Source organism: Tachypleus tridentatus, chromosome 13 (assembly GCF_004210375.1).
Source record: "Tachypleus tridentatus isolate NWPU-2018 chromosome 13, ASM421037v1, whole genome shotgun sequence".
In the NCBI taxonomy this organism is placed as follows: domain Eukaryota; kingdom Metazoa; phylum Arthropoda; class Merostomata; order Xiphosura; family Limulidae; genus Tachypleus; species Tachypleus tridentatus.
The window spans coordinates 223,237,835-223,256,834 of record NC_134837.1 but is presented as its reverse complement, the minus strand read 5'-3'; the positions used below and the strand labels follow the sequence as shown (position 1 = coordinate 223,256,834).

At 30.6% G+C, this 19,000-nt stretch overlaps 1 protein-coding gene across 5 annotated transcripts in view; it reads left to right on the top strand.

Annotated features, from left to right (window-relative positions):
• Jarid2 (Jumonji, AT rich interactive domain 2) overlaps positions 1–19,000 on the top strand; it is a 120,890-nt gene that overhangs the window by 84,056 nt on the left and 17,834 nt on the right. For all 5 annotated transcript variants that reach the window (XM_076481132.1, XM_076481130.1, XM_076481129.1 and 2 more), the window contains exons 14-17: positions 3,397–3,467; positions 7,697–7,811; positions 8,284–8,392; positions 15,945–16,127. In XM_076481132.1, the coding sequence (XP_076337247.1) occupies positions 3,397–3,467; positions 7,697–7,811; positions 8,284–8,392; positions 15,945–16,127 (478 nt within the window). The remainder of the gene's footprint in view (positions 1–3,396; positions 3,468–7,696; positions 7,812–8,283; positions 8,393–15,944; positions 16,128–19,000) is intronic.

Genomic DNA, 19,000 nt, shown 5'->3' with positions numbered 1-19,000 from the left:
TCAGTTTGACCAAGCCCCATAGCAAGTGTTAAATAAAAATCAAGCATAAAAGAAATACCTTTATTAAACCTTAAGCAATTTCCAGTTCTGTTACTTCTTTGTTTCATACTGTATACATATTCTTGTGTCTAGGTAAACTACTTGTAGCTGATGATGATAACTTTTTCCAAACATTTTACAGTGTTAAACTTGTCTTCGTTTTCTTTGTTACCCAGTCAACACATCTGGAAACCATATAAGGTTACCCTATCTGAAGATATGATGCCATCTTATCAAAGATAATTTCTATAGCTTTCAAACAGATATAATTTAACACATAAATAGTTTTACAGTTTACAAATGAAAGGAACATTTACAGAAATTATACAAAAACTCTTAAACCTATATATTTAAACTAGTATTACATAATAGTTTAAGTCTGTCCATTCATGTTTACATTTTTTATTAAATGTTTTCAAAGTTGTGTTTTATGACTGAATGATCAAGCCATTTGATATGAATTTTCAAACAAGGCCTGTTCAAAATTAGAGAAATGCTTGAAAATTGAAAAATAGTTAATATATTCTCAAGATTTTTAGCAAAAAATTGTTCTTTGAAGAAATGGGGAAAAAAAAAATCCAAAAAATAATTTACTAGTGAGTTGTTTTGCTTGAAAGCAAAGCTGTTTGCAACTGTGCAGAAATGAAAATACAAACTTTTTATATTATTATTCAGGAATTAAGGATATTGAATTGTTGGAAAGGGTTGAGACGAGGGTTATTAGAATGGTGTTTGGGATGGAGGGATTATCATAGAAGGAGAGATTGAGATCTCTTGAGAAAATAAGTTATAATAGGTTATCTGATTGAGGTATTTAATTGTAAAGGGAATTGATAGTATTGATGCATAACTTTTTTCACTTGTAATAATAGTAAGAATAATAGGAATAGGTAGAAGTCATTCATCTTCAGCTCAGACAGTTTTATTTCTCTAACAGAGTGATTGGCTTTTGGTAAATTTAAGTGAATTTAGAAAAAAGCTGTCTAAGTATGTGAATGATAAGGGTTGGTTTTAAAATTTTATTATTTTTTTACATTTATTTATTTGATAATTTTATTATAGAAAATGGGACAGCCTAGATGGATCAATAAGTCCTTATTTGTTCCTAAAGGTTATATTATGTTAAATTTTAGAAAATGGGAATATATCAGTTATAAAATATTTTTGAACTACAATTCTTGGAGTAAGTTACAATTAACATAAAAAAAAGGCAAAAACTAGAGGAAATAGGTTACTTTTTACCCTAAATTTTGTTCATGAAAATGTTATGTACATTATTCAAATGCATTATTTTACATTTAGAAAGGAGGAAACATTTATTCACTGATTACTGTTTTCAGTTACCTGCTTCAAAGATACTGTGTTCATACTTCCAGACTTACAATGTTTGTGGCATTTTGACATCTTTTTAACACATTATGTATGATAGTAACATAAATGATTTCAGATATGTGAATAATATTGTGAAATTGCACCAAATGTATTTTTTGGTATTATACAATGGACCAACTGTTTGATGTTAGTATTACAGACTTCTTTCAGTTACTAAATGATGAGTGTGAAAAGTTGTAAAATCTCAATAAATATTATACACATACCAGCATTTTAAGATACCATACTACACTTCTTTGATTTGCTGACTTGAGATGTGTTGATGAACCTTGTATAGATGAAACTGCAGTTCACATCAGGTGGTACAGTCTGAACTTGTATAACATCTATGCTCCACCCATACAGTCTACTGTCATTACTAATATCCAGATTATCTTATATCTATCTTTTGTAAGAGATTATTCATTCATGCATGTTATTTATGTTAATATACATATGAAAATAGTGCAAAGATGTTTTTAAATAACTTTATTAAAAAGAATTGTATATTTTTGAAAAATTTTGCTTTGTTATATTTATGTAGTGTATTTTATACTTTTTCCAAGCCCCTCACTAGTACAGTGGTAAATCTACAGATTCACAATGCTAAGATCAGGGGTTCGATTCCTCTGGTGGACTCAGCAGATAGTCCGATGTGGCTTTGCTATAAGAAAACACACACACACACTTTTTCCAAAATATTTTGATCAATTTATGTAATGTTTGATTTTTAATTCCATTAGTTATTAATTTGTTACAAATTCTACAGAATCTAAGTACTTGTGAATTTGTAATGTTTATAACAGAATAATATAGTGTTACTTTTAAAACTGAAAACATAAGCAGTTGCAGTACCTTTTTCATAATAAGAAATAATAAACCTGTTTTAAAATATATACAAGTAATTATGGACAAATAAATGTTTAAACGTTTTATTTCACTACAATGTTTTGAAAGATTTGATATAAATTCATTAATAGAACAATATTAGTAATCCTTCTGTATTGCTTGAAGAAGGAGATGTTAAAAGCATATTTTAATGAACCTTAAAATGGATTAGAGTATGCAACCTAAATTGTTTCATTGTTATTTTCTGTATATTAGGCATAATGTGATCTTTAGTACTAATTTTGACAAGTTATGTTGTGTTTTAACTTTACTAATATGAGAAACATTGTTATTATTGTGACAGTTTTCAGCCATATTTAATATGAATTTTAAAACTTTAAATTTATATACTGTTATTCTCTAGTGGGTTACCAAAAATAACATTCAGAATTAATATTGAATTATTAAGAGGTGCTATTGATACAAACATTCTCGATAGGTTTTCAACTATACTAAACATTGTAAAGCTTCAAATATGAACATAATATGTACTATATTCTTGCTAGTATGAGGGTTGTTTGAAAACTATATCCAATTTTGACAAACATCAATGGTGTGGAGGATGTGGCAACTGACAACAGTTTTAAAAAAAACAAAGTATTGGGAAATGCTGTCCAGATCGATTCTTTGACAGGACAAGATAGCTGAATATCTCAAAACTGCTAAGTCAACACTGTATGGATTGGAAAATTGCTGGTTATCCACCTTTTGTAGCTGGAGTTATAAGTTGTATGGTCTGGCAAGAGGATGTTCTTGAAGAACATCTTTTAACAGAATCATGTATTATTACAAGATTATATTTGGAAAACAGGAAAAAAATTTGTGTAGAAACAGTTTTTATTTTTAATCACAATTATTAAATTTAAGTATTTATTATTCCTTAACATTATTAAGAATTTTCAGACTATTGTGCCAGTTTAATTTGTCTTTGTCACTTGAAGACATGATCTGTTATGTGTTAGGATTATGTAAATATATGCAATAAATTAATTTAAAACCTTATTGGTATAATTAATAGGGTTTCTATAGTTATTTTTATCCATATTTTTCTACATGGATATCTTGAACATAAGAGTGTTAATATTTCTTATATTTCAGACATCCTTGGAACCTGAAGATTCTGACTAACAGCCAAGGTTCTATCTTGAAGTGTATGGGCCCAGTTTCTGGTAAATACTGAACATATTAGAAAAAATCTTGACCAAGTAATAAAACAGTTTGTGATTTTTTTAGTGTCCTGTGTTAATGTTTCAGTTACTTTATGATATAACTTTCTAAATATTATTTTGTTCATTTTCATTTTTAAAAATATCCATGATATAGAAAAATTATAAATGTAGGTGTTTTGGTGACTAAAGTTAGGATGATGTATGGTTGATGTTAAAAAAAACAAAAAAAACTTGTATTATGAAACCTAAAATGAGCTGAAAATCTACATATCTTGTAACTAATGTGTATGACTGTAGTACTTTCCAGATGCTCATATCATAGGTCACATATTCCAAATAAATCTTCTTTGTAAATGGTAGATTTACTTCTCAGTAGCAGTTTGCAGAGAAGTGAGAGAACATTATTAAAAGAACTGGGGGTCATTATCAAAAAGTTTCTTTTCAAGCATTGTAAGACAAGGTTTTTGAGGTTTAGAAAACTATAGGGACTGTTGGTTGACTTTGGTACACATAGGGTAAAACGAATAAAAGAAGTAAACAAATATTCTTTTATTCCTATTTAGTTGGTGTTCTAAATCTAAAACTAGACAGTGAGTTCTTGCATGATAATGCTTAATTGCATGTAAGTTCTTTTTTTTGTTACTGTAGAGATCTAAAAGTACCTTATTTTCAGTAATTTTAAAGCTGAAATATTTTTTTCTGCCTAATAATTTGCAGCAAGGATATTGTTAGATCAGGTGTATCTCTTGATAGTTGCTAACAAATTTTTTATGTATTAAAGTGGGGCATAACCACTCCCGTGTGCATGTAACTGTTTCTTAGAATAACAAGTCAAAGGTTTTCGTAATTCTTTTCTTATAGGCTTGGTATAAAATACACAAATTCATATATGTATTTTAAGTATTTTTACTGTAACTTTTAATGCAGTATATTTATCTTCACAAAATTTGGTAGACTTTTTGTTAACATTTTGTACACAAAAAAAGTAATTTTTTTAATGAAGTATTTTTATTAAAGATTTGTTTGTGAAAATATTGAGTCTGTTTCATTATTAGTCTGAGTGTGATTTGATTTCCATGTTGTGATTAAAAAAACTGTTCTTCATTCTAAATATCTCAGATATAATTTATGTAATCTCTGAAACCTAAATACACGTGAAACATTTGTTTTCAGTAAAACTTATCTCTGTACTGGAATCGTCAATTTGACCAACACCATAATTACCATAACAAATTAGGAAGTAAATATAAATTATTCTTTTTTTGTCATAGAATAACTACAAGTTATAACAATAAAGTACAAAAGTTTAGTTTAAATAGCTTAAATTGCATAACATTATACATTAATATATATTTATTTATTTTTATTATATTAACCTTTCAGCAGTACCTGGTTAACATTATAGAAGTTGTAATAATGTAGTGCAGAGTACACTCATGATACTGTATCCAAGAATATAAAACTGACCTTTACAAATGTATCTCAGAATGGCTGGTATGAGTATTAACACTTTTATCGATAAGCAGAAAACAACTTTTTGAACTTCCTCGGTCATCTTCAGGACCTGCTTATCATTAAAAGTGTTAATGCTAGTACCAGCCATTCTGAAATATATTTTTATTTCAAGTGGGTTTCCCATCTTCAAGAATGCCCCTTACAAAGTAACGTGTCTTGGCTATGCTTTAATGGACTTTTTTTTGTGTGTAAAATACAGTCACATTTTAGTTTTAATACAGGGTGTCCCAAAAAATGTATACACACTTTGAATGATTACAAATACAATGTTTATTAAGATATATCTAGGTTTCACAATCTAAGTTTAAGAAGACAAGTATAAAATCTTTTGAGTTATCATTATCACAGGTGTTTGAACTGATGACCATTTTGATCCAGGCACTGCTGATAATGCTGACAGATGGAATTTCTAGCTTCACAAATCATTTTATTTGGTATTTGGGTGCATTCTCTTTCAGTTGCTGTTCTCAGCTCATTGACTGTTGCAGGTTTTGTGCTATAAACTTTTATAGATCCCCATAAAAAGAAGTCCAGAGGTGTGAGGTCTGGTGAACATGGGGGAGATTCAATGCTACCCCTTCACCCAATCCATCTGTTTGGCAAATGTTCGTTAAGATAGGTCCTCACGTTACGATGGTAGTGGGGAGGTGCTCCATCTTGCTGGAAACAAAACTCCTCATTTCCAAATTGTTCTTGAATGTATGGCATGACAGATTCTTGCAACAGGTTCAGATAAATGAGACTAGTGACTGTGTTTTCGAAAAAGAATGGTCCAATTATGCCCAATGCTGATATCCACACCACACTGTAACCACTAGTAAGTTTACGTGGTGTTTTAACTGTAACATGCAGGTTCTGAGGTGCCTAGTAGGTGCAATTGTGGCAATTAACTGAACCATTTAACTTGAATGTGGCTTCTTTGTTCCAGACAATCTTGTTTGGAAACTGTGTGTCCTCTGCAGATTTCGTGAGATACCACTCACAAAATTCAACTCAATGGTCAGGATCATTTTCATTGATTGCATGGACTAATGCTGGAATAAAACCTTTCCAATGAATGCACTTCAACATTAGATGGATGATAAATTTTGGTATTCCTGTCTCTCAGGCTGTTTGTTGAACAGATTTTCTTGGAGATCAGTGAAGACTTTCCAACAGCTCTACTTCTCGTGTGGGACTGGTGGACAACCTTGGTCTTCTAGAACACCCTTTATGGGATGTCTTGAACAGTTCCATTTGTTTCAAACATATCTCTGATGCGAGTAATGGTGAGTCGTGTTGATGGATCAGTTTGAAACTCCCTTTTAAACCATCTTTGCACTTCAGCTACATTCTTGCACTTCCAGTAGAACTTTCAGATAAAGTTCCTTTTCTCAAAGCTTAGTATTGCTTCTGCCATCACTTCAAATCAGTTGCATCTGTAAAAAAGAAAGTTTGAGTGAGTAATAATCATTCAAAGTGTGTATACATGTTATTGGGACACCCTGTATAATATACACTATTACTATTTTATTCAATTTTGATTATTTTTTATCAAAATATAGAACAGAAAATTAGGAATTAAAGGAAATAATTCTCTTTCTGGTTACGAACTTTGAACTTGTTTGTAGCTTGCCATAGATTGCTTAGCATTTTCAAATTTCCCATGTGGAGGATATGAAACAGAATAATATTTTTATGTTTTATGTATACATTTTGGAATAATTAAATATCATAAATTCCCTATCAATACCATGTAATTCCATTATGATTTATCAAGCTTAATAACTATGCTGTATTTGGGCTCTAAAAATATGAAATTTTGAGCTCACTAAAGATTTACCTTTATGATTTCAAATCTACCATAGAATGAGTTTGCCAAGTAAATGCTTTGCAGAGGCTCAAAAAAACCATGTGGGTAGCATTCTGAGCTTTTGATTAGTTATTCACACATTGCAGACAGAAATAGGTGTAAGTGTTTTCAAAATTGGAAAGTGATGGGTAGGGCCACTGTTTAATTCACTACATTTATCAATATTTCAGTAAATTGAAGAGATAGGAAGTTCTTATTTTAGATTCTAAATTGTCAGTATCTATAATTTGAGTTTATATTTTGTAAGAAACTAGACTTGGTATTTGTACATAACATCTAATTCAAACCAATGCTGCATTCAACATACCAGGTGATGCACAAAAATCAATATTTAGGATTTATTTTTTCAGTATTTACTTCTAAATTAAGAAATTAACAAATTGATGATACTAAAATTGGAATTATAACCTACAATTTTGTACAAAACTCACTGACATACATTCATAAATAGCAGTTCAGTAAAATTTTGCACGTGAATCAACAAGTGCAATAAGAAGTGGCCTTTGACCCATGACCTGTAGCAATAGGGTTAACATAAGACGTGAAATATTGTATATAAACCCTCATATTACTTAAGCAAGTATCAAATGCATTTTATGCTGCAAATTATTATTTCAAAAAGGCGAAAATTGTTATAAAGATTTATAGTGGTATAACGTGCACACTATTGTAGTTATATGAACCAAATTCCATTGGTGATAAATGTCAAGGAGAACTTCATTTGTCAATTTTTGAATTTTTCTCATTTTTAGGTAAAAAGCTACTTTAAAGAAAACTGCCTAAAGTACACAGAGATGTTTAGGAATAAAAGTAAATCATTTGTTGTAAGTGTGAGTTTTTGTTTTGTTTTTTTCATGTGTAGGAGTGACAATTCCAACTTTGCATGTGGGAATGTTATTCACAACTGGATGCTGGTATCGTGATCCACACTGTCTTCCATGGTTGGAATATCTTCATACTGGTGCCAGCAAGATCTGGTATGTTACCTCCTCTTTTTTGGTAATACTTTTTATCCATCCTTACTTTATATTTATACATTTGTATTTGGAACAAGAGTTTGCATGCTTTTTTTTTTTTTTTTGATACTAAGTTTTAGCTACTCTTCAGTTTATACTTTATATTTTTAGCCTTTACTTTTTTCATGTTATATTTACAATGAAATTGCTACAATAATCTATTAAATCCATTTTGAGTATTTTGCTGATAGAAAAACTACTTAATTACATTTTTGTTGAATTCAGTCATGCTACTGTTTTCTAAACTTGATGTTGCCTCTTGCCAGAATTCTCTAAATTTTATTGTTATATCTTTTTTACATATGTAAGAATATCTTAACATTTTTTACAGATATATAATTTTAAGTTTACCATTATCTCTATGCTTTCAATTTAGCCAATACGGATCTTAAAATCACCTATGAAATCTATGTACTATATTTTTATTCTTCAGGTACAGCATTCCTGCATATCAGACAGAAAATTTTTGTTCTGCTATGAAGAAAATTATGCCAGAATTCTGTACCAATAATCCAATTTGGTTGTCATCTGATACTGCTATGGTAAGTTACATAAAATCCATTCTTGGAGTAAGTTGAGTGATTTGTTGATGTTAAGTAAAGGTTGTTGGAAACTTTTTTTTATTCTATGAAATGCATTAGTTGGTTATTTATTTTTTGAAATGCTCTTCACTTTTCACTTTTAGACAAATAAAATGAATGAACATATCACAGCACCATTGTGCTACCATGTACATTTAAGACAATAATTTAAAATAAACTTAAAATGTGTGCAATTAAGTTGAAGCCTGTAGGTTTTAAGGTAACAATTAAATGATTTTATTGCATTAGATGAATTCTTTTTGTTTAAAGTACTCAGTATGAATTATAGTTTACTTTGTTTAGCTCTGTCGACCATTGTATGTTTCTGTGTAAAAATGTACCGACCATCTTCTGTTACTGTAAAAACATTTTCTAAGAAGCCCTATTTTAACCCTATAATTTCCAATACCATATATAAATCCCTTTCTGTGTATGTCACAAAGTGTTACCAACTTGTATTCAAAATTTAATCAAACCACTTTACTATTAATGTATTTTATTGAAATTAGCATTGTCAAGTACATTATGATTAGGAGGCTTATATTATTCAAGTTTGTATTCCTTGGTTTAAAAAATATTATAAAAATGATTAAAAACTTCATGTTTGGTCTTACTCTAAGTGCAAACAGCTAGAGCGACTAAACTTCAGACTTTTATGTACAAGAAATGACTACAGTTAAAAACATCTTTCTTTCTGGCAATAAACTACATGTACAAACAGTTTGTAAACCAATAACATGTTACAAAGTCCTAGAACTACTCTTAAAATATAATCATTATAAACATTCTTGAGTTCAAACTATGCCATTCCCAAGTGACTGTTTTAAGTTGAATGGCATGCTTATAACAATAGAAAGAGCAGAATTCCATTTATCTTCACACAACACACATGGTATAAAATTACATTCAGTGCCATCATAATTATTGCCCATTATATGACAAAGTCCTTTTGGCATAAAATATAAATCGATACAACTGTGACAGTTGCAATGAAAGAAAGTCCATTGATGGTTTTAAATTAATTAATAGATTTCAGGAGAAGAAAAAGTTGGAAAGATGACATTGTTTTTCAAAGAATCTATAAACTTTTTGACAGCAACACCTTTTTAAACTTCTTTATGTGCATTTCACTGATTTACATTCAGAATTTAATTAAATCACTTTCTTGCCAATGTATATTATATTATTGTACATTATAGTTCCTTTTTTTATATTATCTTAGCTTTATTCCTTAACTTCAAAAGAAACATTGAAAACAATAATGAAACCTCACAGGTTTGTGTCACATTATGCATGAAAATTTGTTGAAGTATAGCTTGAAGCATAAGGCAATAGTTATGCAGGTGTAATTCTAGATGAAAATGGAGCTTTCTTGCCTTTTTGACATGTATTGTTCAAGGTACTTTCTTTGAATGCTGTTGAAACCTTCTATGGTTTAATGTTGATCTTAACAAGTTTTGTGTACTTTCAACATGTACATGTTCATAGTCATTAGAAAGAGCTCATTTTACATCATAATCCAGCAATTGTTATTTTGAAATTGGCACCATGTTGTCCTTGGATAGATGTGACTGCTTGTACTGTTATTTGTTGCTTTGTCCACTTGAGGACTTAGCATATTTCTTGTTTAAATATATTATAGTCATTTAAATACTGTACATAAGAACACAGAATATAAGAATGAATAAAAAGCAGACAATATTTTATCTCCATCATAATTTTTCTGGCTTTCTAAGTGATAAGACCTGTTAAAAATAAATCTGTCTTACTGGTGTGTTTCCTGTGGGAATAATGTTTGAAGTGTAAGTGAAATAGATGATTGTCTTATGGAAAATAACATAATACATCATTTGATGGATTAAAACCTTGGCTTTCTATTGGTATTTAATATCAGTGAAATACCAACAGTATGTGAAAGAGAGATTGTACCAGGGGTTTGTGGGATAAAAGGGTATCTGATTTTCAAATTTATGGTACCATAAATAAATAAGATTGAAGGCTAAAAATGTTTTACTTTGCTTGAGTAATAACTGTTATAATGGGTAATTTATTTTAAAGACTGCACTTCTTGGAACGGTGGTAAATATGTTAGAGAAGAGGAGACACTTAGAAATCAAATGTCTCAATTCTCACACTTGGGTGAGATTTGAGAATGTTTTTAATATTTCATAATGAAAGTAAGAATTAATAACTTGTATTAAAATTTGATTTTAACTGTGTTTTGTCAAGTTTATTTGTACTAACTGAGATACCTGTACCATGGATGGAAGTTATGTAAATTCATGATTAATGAAAGGTTACATTAGAACATGAAAAGTTGTTTCCTTTGTATATTATTTAAAAAAAAACAAAAAATACCCATAAAAACAGCAAAACACAAAATATGAAACTATAAACTTGCATGGATCTCCTTGTAGACCCAACAAACCTTCGTGCCAAATTTAGTGAAGATCCATCAACAGGGTCAAAGTAGTGATAAAAAAAACTCAAAAACACTTGTAAAAACTGTGAAATGCAAAATTGAAAATTTGTGTGTATTTCCCCAAGGACCTAATGAACATCCATAACATTTTGGTGAAAATCTATCCATACCTTGCAAATTATTTACATGGACATACAACAAACAGTACTATTATATTCATATAGATGGTGCCAGTGCATTAGATTTACATGTGACATATTCATGACCTCATATGTGCACCCTGAGAATGGAGAGAAAAAAATCTCAGTGATGGAAAATGCAGATGAAATGAGAAAATTGGGACCTGTATTGCAAATCTACATGCATACAGGATAAAAATTAGGGGTTAGACATTGTGTATTAAAAAAAATGTTATTGGTATCATGTAAGAAAGAGTTCCATTATAGTATGATACCTTGATAATAAAGTAGTTTAATAAATTTTGAATGTAACTCTAAAATGTCATGATATGCACACTTTGTTCTGGCCATAGTGGGCTGCCTGCAGAGTTAACAGCAAAGAGTGGTAATTGGGAGTGATGGTAAATTAGCTGCTGAATTGATGAAATGGAAATTGATATTCTCTGTACTATAACAAGGTTGGGATAGAATGGAATTATGTAACCCTTTTGCTACTGGCTCAGTATAATATACACAAATTTGTCACACATTTGCACATGTTAAATAATTTCACTATAACCTTTGATACAGCATGTGTATCTTCACAAAATTTGGCATACTTTTAGTTGAGGTTACAAGTTTTTTGTACACAAAAAATCAAATTTTTTTGTTAAAGTAGTTTTATTAAAGATTTGTTTGTAAAAATAGTCTGTTTCATTACTTGTCGGAGTGCAAAGTGATTTCATGTTATGATTAAGAAAACTATTCTTCATCCCAAAAATTTCAAGTATTATTTGAGTAATCTCTAAAACCTCTAAATACATTTTGAACATTTGTTTTGAGTAAAACTTTATATTTTATATTATTTTTTGTACTCTTACTGTGGAGGTCTATTACTTGGCCAACCTCGTAACCATCATAAAACTTAGGAAACAAATATTAAATTATGCTTTTTCTCATGCTAGAATAACAACATGAAATGAAAATGCAAATGCTTAGTCTAAGTAGCTTGAGTCTCATAATGCTCTATATTTATATATTTGTTATTTTTTTATTATATTGAACTTGCACTCATGTTTATCAACTTTACATAACTTGCACTGATGTGGTACATGTGCACTCATGTTATGTATCCAGTATTATAAAACTGACCTTTAGTCCTACCTGTCTTGTTTGTGTTTTAGTTGACTAGTATTTTGTAATATACAATCACATTTCAGTTATTATGCATTATATATGTATATAGATTATTACTATTTAGAAATAAATTATTAAACTTATTTTTCTTAAAATATAGAATAATAAATCTGAAAGTAAACCAAACAATTATCTCTCCTTGCTGTGAACTTTGAACTTGGCTGCTATTGGACATAGGTAGCTAAGCCTTTTAAAGTTTCATGCATAGGATATCAAGCAAAATTTTTTTAGGTTTTATATATACAGTTGAATAACCAAAAAATCATATTTAACTATACTGATACCTAGAATTCCACTATAATTTATTAACCTTAATAAGTAATATATATTTAGATTTTTAAAAAATATGAAACATCGAGCAGACTTAAGAGTAACCTACCTTTATGAAACCTTGGATGGAAAGAATGTGGTTGCCTTTTCAAAGATAAAAATTGCAGAGAAAACTACAAAGGGGACATTTTAAGCTGTTTATTGATTGAAATAATGTATATACTGTAGTAAGTGTATATAAGAAACTGTTTCCACAGATGGAGAGAGGTGAATGGCACCACTGTGTTTGATTCAGTACATAAGCCATATCTCAGCAAAATAAAAAGATAACGAGGTTCTTATTTTATATTCTAGCTTGTTAATATTAGTACTTTGGGTTCCTCATTTGTACAAAACTATAGATTTAATATTTTGATATCACAAACATCTAATTTTAAACTGTTACATTCAACATGCCATATGACTCACTAAATTTGATTATTTAGGTGTGTCTGCTTAATATTCACTTTTAAGTTAAGTAGTTAACTTGTATATAATATTAATGTTTGAATTATATTCTACAAGTTGATTTCACTCTTATTGACATAAATTCATAAAATAATAACTCAATAAAATTTTAAATGCAAGTCAACAAATGACTCTTGACTCATTGGGAAAGGGTTAAGGGGAAGGTTGGAATTGGTAATTAATATATATCTTGAGGCCAAAGAGATACCTTTTTCAAGGTCACAGATGATCTGTTTGGCTTTTCAAAGTCTTGATTCATTTGACACATGCTTGTTTAAGTTGATTATGTGATGACACTGTTATGATAGTGATTAAAATTCATGTAGTTCAGAAGACCTGAGTGAAATCATCTGGATTATCTGGAGTTGAACCAAGTGTTAAAGACATGGGCATTTAAGTTAATCCAGTGTAATAAATGTCTTTCTTTGGTGTTGAATTCAATCAGTAGCCAGTATATATGTTTTAATATTCTGAACCAGAAATGTGTAAACTGTGGTACAGCATTATTTTCCAGGTTATTAAATATGTTAAAATTGCATCAGGAGAAAATAACCCTGAAAACACTATTCAGTGATAGTTCATTATTCATCCAGTCTTGTCACCTGTTAGGGTAGTACCCACAGAATAGCAGTAACTCATAATTTGACTAAGAGAACAAAACTTTGTAAAATTATGTTAAAGTCAAAACATTTTCTGCACATTATTTTATAAAATTAAGAGGCAGAAACAAAAGGTAACTGCTAGATGTTGACCATAGTATTTAGTGTATAATGTATATAGGGTTCAGTTTTATGTGCACATACTTTTGTGTTAAATATATTGATAATACTTAGGTTAACTTGTTTTTGTTACAACACTTTCATGTAAAATGTTAATAGTGTAGATTTAATTGTATATTTCACTACATTGTTGTGAAGCATACTAATAATTTGTAGAGTTACTTGTGTCAAAATGCTGCCTTGAGCAGGCATCAACTTTAACTTTTGAAGAAATTTGTTTTCAAATATGTTGAATTTCAAAGAGTTTTAATTTTGAGGATTTCACAAAATTTAAAAGTTGATTGGTTTGGGTGGATACTTGTGTACCTAGCCCACAAACATCTAGATTTAACAAAGTTTGCAGTAACCCTCTTATGAAGTCAAGATAAAGATATGGTTCACTTATAAAAGCAGTTTTGCCAAAAAAAAAAGTTTTAGATAATTGATTTGTCAGAAAACTGTATTTTAAACTTGTCTCAATTTAATGCTGGTCAATTTCACCAAAATGTCTAGCTGTTATGTTTCCTCAAATGTAAAAAATAGTTGAGAATTTGAATGGTTAAAGAAAAATATGATTGAAAGTTTTTTTTGAAGATGCAATTTCTTTTCTGTTTAATAGGTCAAACTTTATGTAAGAATAAGATATTGAAACTGTTAAATAAGGTTCATGTAATATGATATTTAATGAATGTTTACATGAACTTGGACCCGCTTAGTTTATTATGAAATGTTATAATAAGGTTACATAGTATATTTTAAGAGTGTCCCATGTTTTTATATTTTCTAAACAGAATGAAAAGGGGACTGTATATAGTGAGTAAGCTCATGTTATTTGTGCAACTGCTGGGAATTTCTTTGCAAATTTTGTGGAAACTGGTAACCACATTTCAGACTTTCTAACTGGAATTGTAAAGCAACTGTAATGTGAATAATACTTGCCAGTTGTTTTTCCTTCTTTCCTCTCTTGTAGTGAGTCTTGATTGTGCCCATGTTTCCTAAAAGAAACTATGGATAGGATATAAAAAAGAAAAAAAATATGTGGAGTACCAATGAATTCAACATTTTTGTTGTGGATTTGGGCATCAACAAACAGAAGAAAAAAAAAAAGTGTCTTGAAGGCCATCCTATACTAAAAACGTATTATTAGGAGCTATGGTTTAAGCATCAAAAGGTTGTAAAACTTTAGAAACTAATAGGTCTAAAGTAATATTCATTATATTTTGATAATAATCAAATTAAGAGGAATGAGAAAAAAAACAACATGCAGTTAACATGAGTTGTATTTGATTTTGATTTATAATGATTAACCACATGAACACATTATTTCTAACCATGCTCCCAGCAAAACTATACTGGGGTCAGGTGATGTTAATATAACTGGCTGGTCTATGTATTTAAATGCCTTGGCAATCAGTCTTGTGAACTGTGATCTCACTATCCTCACATCTTGATATTTAACCCAGGAATGCCATGTAGCTCAACTGGATATTGCAAAACCAAATTGTCATCATTAAATTAAACAATGAATTTTGTTAACCATAGTTATAGAATTTTGCAACAGAAATGACTGAAATGCATATAAAGAATATATGGATACTTGACTATAAAAGTTTCTGATTATCTTTTATTGAATTTTAAACTAAATTGGTTTAGTTCTTTACTAAAATCTAAGTTTCATGATATAGTTCTAGAAGTAGAACACCAGTCAACAATTTAGTGATTTACTAATCTTAATTTAGAGTCCTGATGAAATATAATAATATTGTATACGTTTGCATATATGTGTTTTGCTAATACCCTTTTCTAAATGAAATTTATTTATTTGCATATGTTCAGGGATGACATTTTATATGTGGACACGATAACTTTCTGTCAACAGAATTTAAATTTATATAACAGAACGTTAGATATGAAAGGGAGTATTTTTTATGGAATTAATTACAATTTGTTACCAAGGGCATAAAAAACTTGAAAGAAAGGCTAGAAGTTAGTAGCTGGTGTTATTGGAATGGTTTATGATATGTTCCTGAAATAAGTTATTTTGTTTTTAATAATTTATCTTTACTGTTGTAACAAGTTTTGACATTTTTCTTTAGGTTCCAAAATCATAACAACAATCATCCTTGTTTCTTGAATTGCTGATTAGCAGCACTTGCTATCAACATTAAAGCACAATTTTTAAAAATTTGTTTTTTGTATAGATTCCTCCAGACCTGTTGGTTGAACATGGTGCCTCTTTAAGTAGAACTGTTCAAGATAGTGGTCAGTTTATTGTGATTTTTCCTGGTGTCTTCACATCAACTATTTGCTGTGGTTATTGTGTTTCTGAATCTGTTTATTTTGCTACTCTTGACTGGTTGGATCTAGCTGAGAAAGCCTTCATGGTATTTGGACTTTGTCTTTAAATAAACACTGTATTACTTTTGTTTCAAGAATTTTAGTTGTACAGATCTATTTTACAAATTTGTAACTTTTGTATCATTAATTTTGCTGACTTACTACTTGGGCAGTTAAGCACAATTTTACTTTTTAAAATGCCTAGTGAATTAAGTTTCTGATTTTGAAACTTGTTCAGAAATAAAATCTGGTTTAGTAAAATGTGTTTTCATAGTTTTAAAATAATTGTTTTTGCATGTGAATATTTGAGACAATCTAATGTTTTTAGTTATTTCAGTAATAATATGTTTTACAGGAATTGCATCTTGTGATTATGTATATTATAATGCATATTGTGATAGCTTTTCAGATCTTGAACTGAAACATTACATTGTGGTACTGCTTATATTAGTTTTTAAAATTTACTAAGTCTATGCCTCAGTGTTTTTTGTTCCTAATTTCAGTTTATTAAAACTTACTGAAATCAATCCACCAAATCATCTGGATATCTGGTTCTCACAGGGTATGAAAATTCTGGAAAATCATGGAATTTTATAAAAACCAAACAAAGAATTCAGTGTTGAAACTCCTGGAAAATAAGTTTTTTTCAAAAAAATTCTGAGAAAGTCCTGAAAGTCTGATTCCATCTTTCTCACATTCACCATTTTTATTGTTAACCAGCCATAACATTGAGTTTACATCAGTTTCACAAAAAAAAATTATATAAAAAAATAATACTCATAAAACTGGGAATATGTTGACTCAACAGCATTTGTCAGTAACAAATTTCTCCTTAAGGTGAATATCCATACACAGTGTAGGGACCTTTCAGGTAAGGTTCTGTATTTTCAGTCTTTAATCCTTTGGGATTTGAATTTTCACCCACCTGTTTGTCATGCATGGTGATTTGTGAAGGAAAGGAGAAGAGAAAATCCTGATGATTTTGTGGTATCTGGGGAACTCCAATACATCATTTTGTAATGTTTGTAGACAGGAAACCTTGAGGTGGTCCTCCAGGGTCAGTCGTCTGGTCCTTTGGGACTAGAGACAACTTAGTAATAGTATTGGGCATTTTCTGTGGGTGTTGTGGACATTATGTCTGATGCTAGTGTTTGAGTCTAGTGCTTATGAAGCCTTGGCATTGCTGCAGTGTCTTTGTTAGGCACTGTAGTGAGTCCCCCTCAGTGGACTCCATGAGGTGAGGTCAGTAGGCAGTGAATCATTCTCTACTTATTATAGATCTACAAATCCTCTAAAAAATAAAACTATAAAAAACAGCTAATCAGTAAATTATTATGCATAGACGACTCTGTTATGCAGTCAGCACCATAATCAGAATCTATACCATGATTTTTATTCTTTATCTGACAAATCTTCAGGGCAAATATCTCTCTTTTTTTCATTCAGAAGGGATGAGAGGGGCTTGCTGATTCTCCAAAGTCTGTCAGGAAGTTTCACTCTGAAGACATTTTGGTGGAAACATCTTCATCTACACATAGCAAAACTCCTCAAAAATCAAAGACTATTGAGGATAAGTACATTGAGGTTACTCCCCATGCTACTTTGAATTTCATCGAAGGAGTGATTGTTAAGAGGGAGTTGAAGAACATCCACAAGTCACATTCTTGGTGCTTTCTCCAACCAGGGAGTTTCTACTGTGCACTGTATTTCTACTCTTAAGAACAGAATTATGTTGCTGAAAAATATATTAATTTTGACGTTTACATTGTCATGTTTGTCTGTCTCTGTCATGGCAGTTTATTTTAATTGTAAGGTGTGGCCTTACATTCCTAACCCTTTGGGTATTTCCAGTGTTAGCAATTTTGGACATTCAAAGACATCTTTGATATATGCTCATTGTGGTGATCTAGATCATGATGTCTACGAGTGTTAACTGGACTGGACTCTCCCTGAGTTAACTGTGGTGGTTCTCACCCCTTCACTACCAATCTTGCCCTAAGTAGATGGAGGAGAAGGAGGTACAACATCTACATACCATCTGTAACATTTCTTACCTGAGGTTCAAAAGTTATTGACCCCACTCTAACTTGGACATATGCTGCTGTACTACATTTCACTTCTACATTGGGTGTGCAGACATATATTTCTGTGCCTCCAACAGTGTCTTTTTTTTTTTCCATTACCTGAAGAATCATTTGCCTTCTGTGTATAAACAGTTGACAAGTCAACATCTACTCTTGTCTCTGTCCTCACTGTTGCTTCTAGTGACAGCCTAGGCTTCTGATGACTGCTCAAGTTCATCGTTTTTGACCCTGAGATGCAGAATGGTTATTTGTTTACACTCACAGCTGCCAGAATTTACTTTAAATGATGGAGAGTTCCCAGTGCAACCCAGGGCAGGATCTATGGAGGTCAACAGATCTTCAGCGAGTTAAGAAATTCAGCACAGTTGTAAAGAGAGAAGATTCTCCACCCAGTTTTCCTTCACCTAAATAAAAAAATGTCACTTTGATACAGTGTACCTGTTGAGGTTTTTATTGTAATTTAGATGACATTAAAGCCTTGGTTTATTCCTGTCTTCCTGTGCGAGTTTTTCCTTACAGGAAACATTCCTGAAGCATGCTAATACTGGCACTTTGTAGCAGTTTTCATTATATCGGAATGACAGATGTGTGATGAATGAGCATCTGGTGGGGCAGCAGTGGTGGTCGATCAGCATATGCCCATGTTGTTTGTGCCACACTATGTACACCCTTGGAGGTTGTAGCTATCCCTATCTCCTTGTTTCTCTACCTGTCTCCTGAGGAGACTTGTGATCTGTCAAACCTTGATGCTCTCAAAGAATATTTCCCATCTTCCATTTTCATCTTGGGAGACTAATGAACACAATCTCCACTGGATGGGGCTGATATTGATTGTA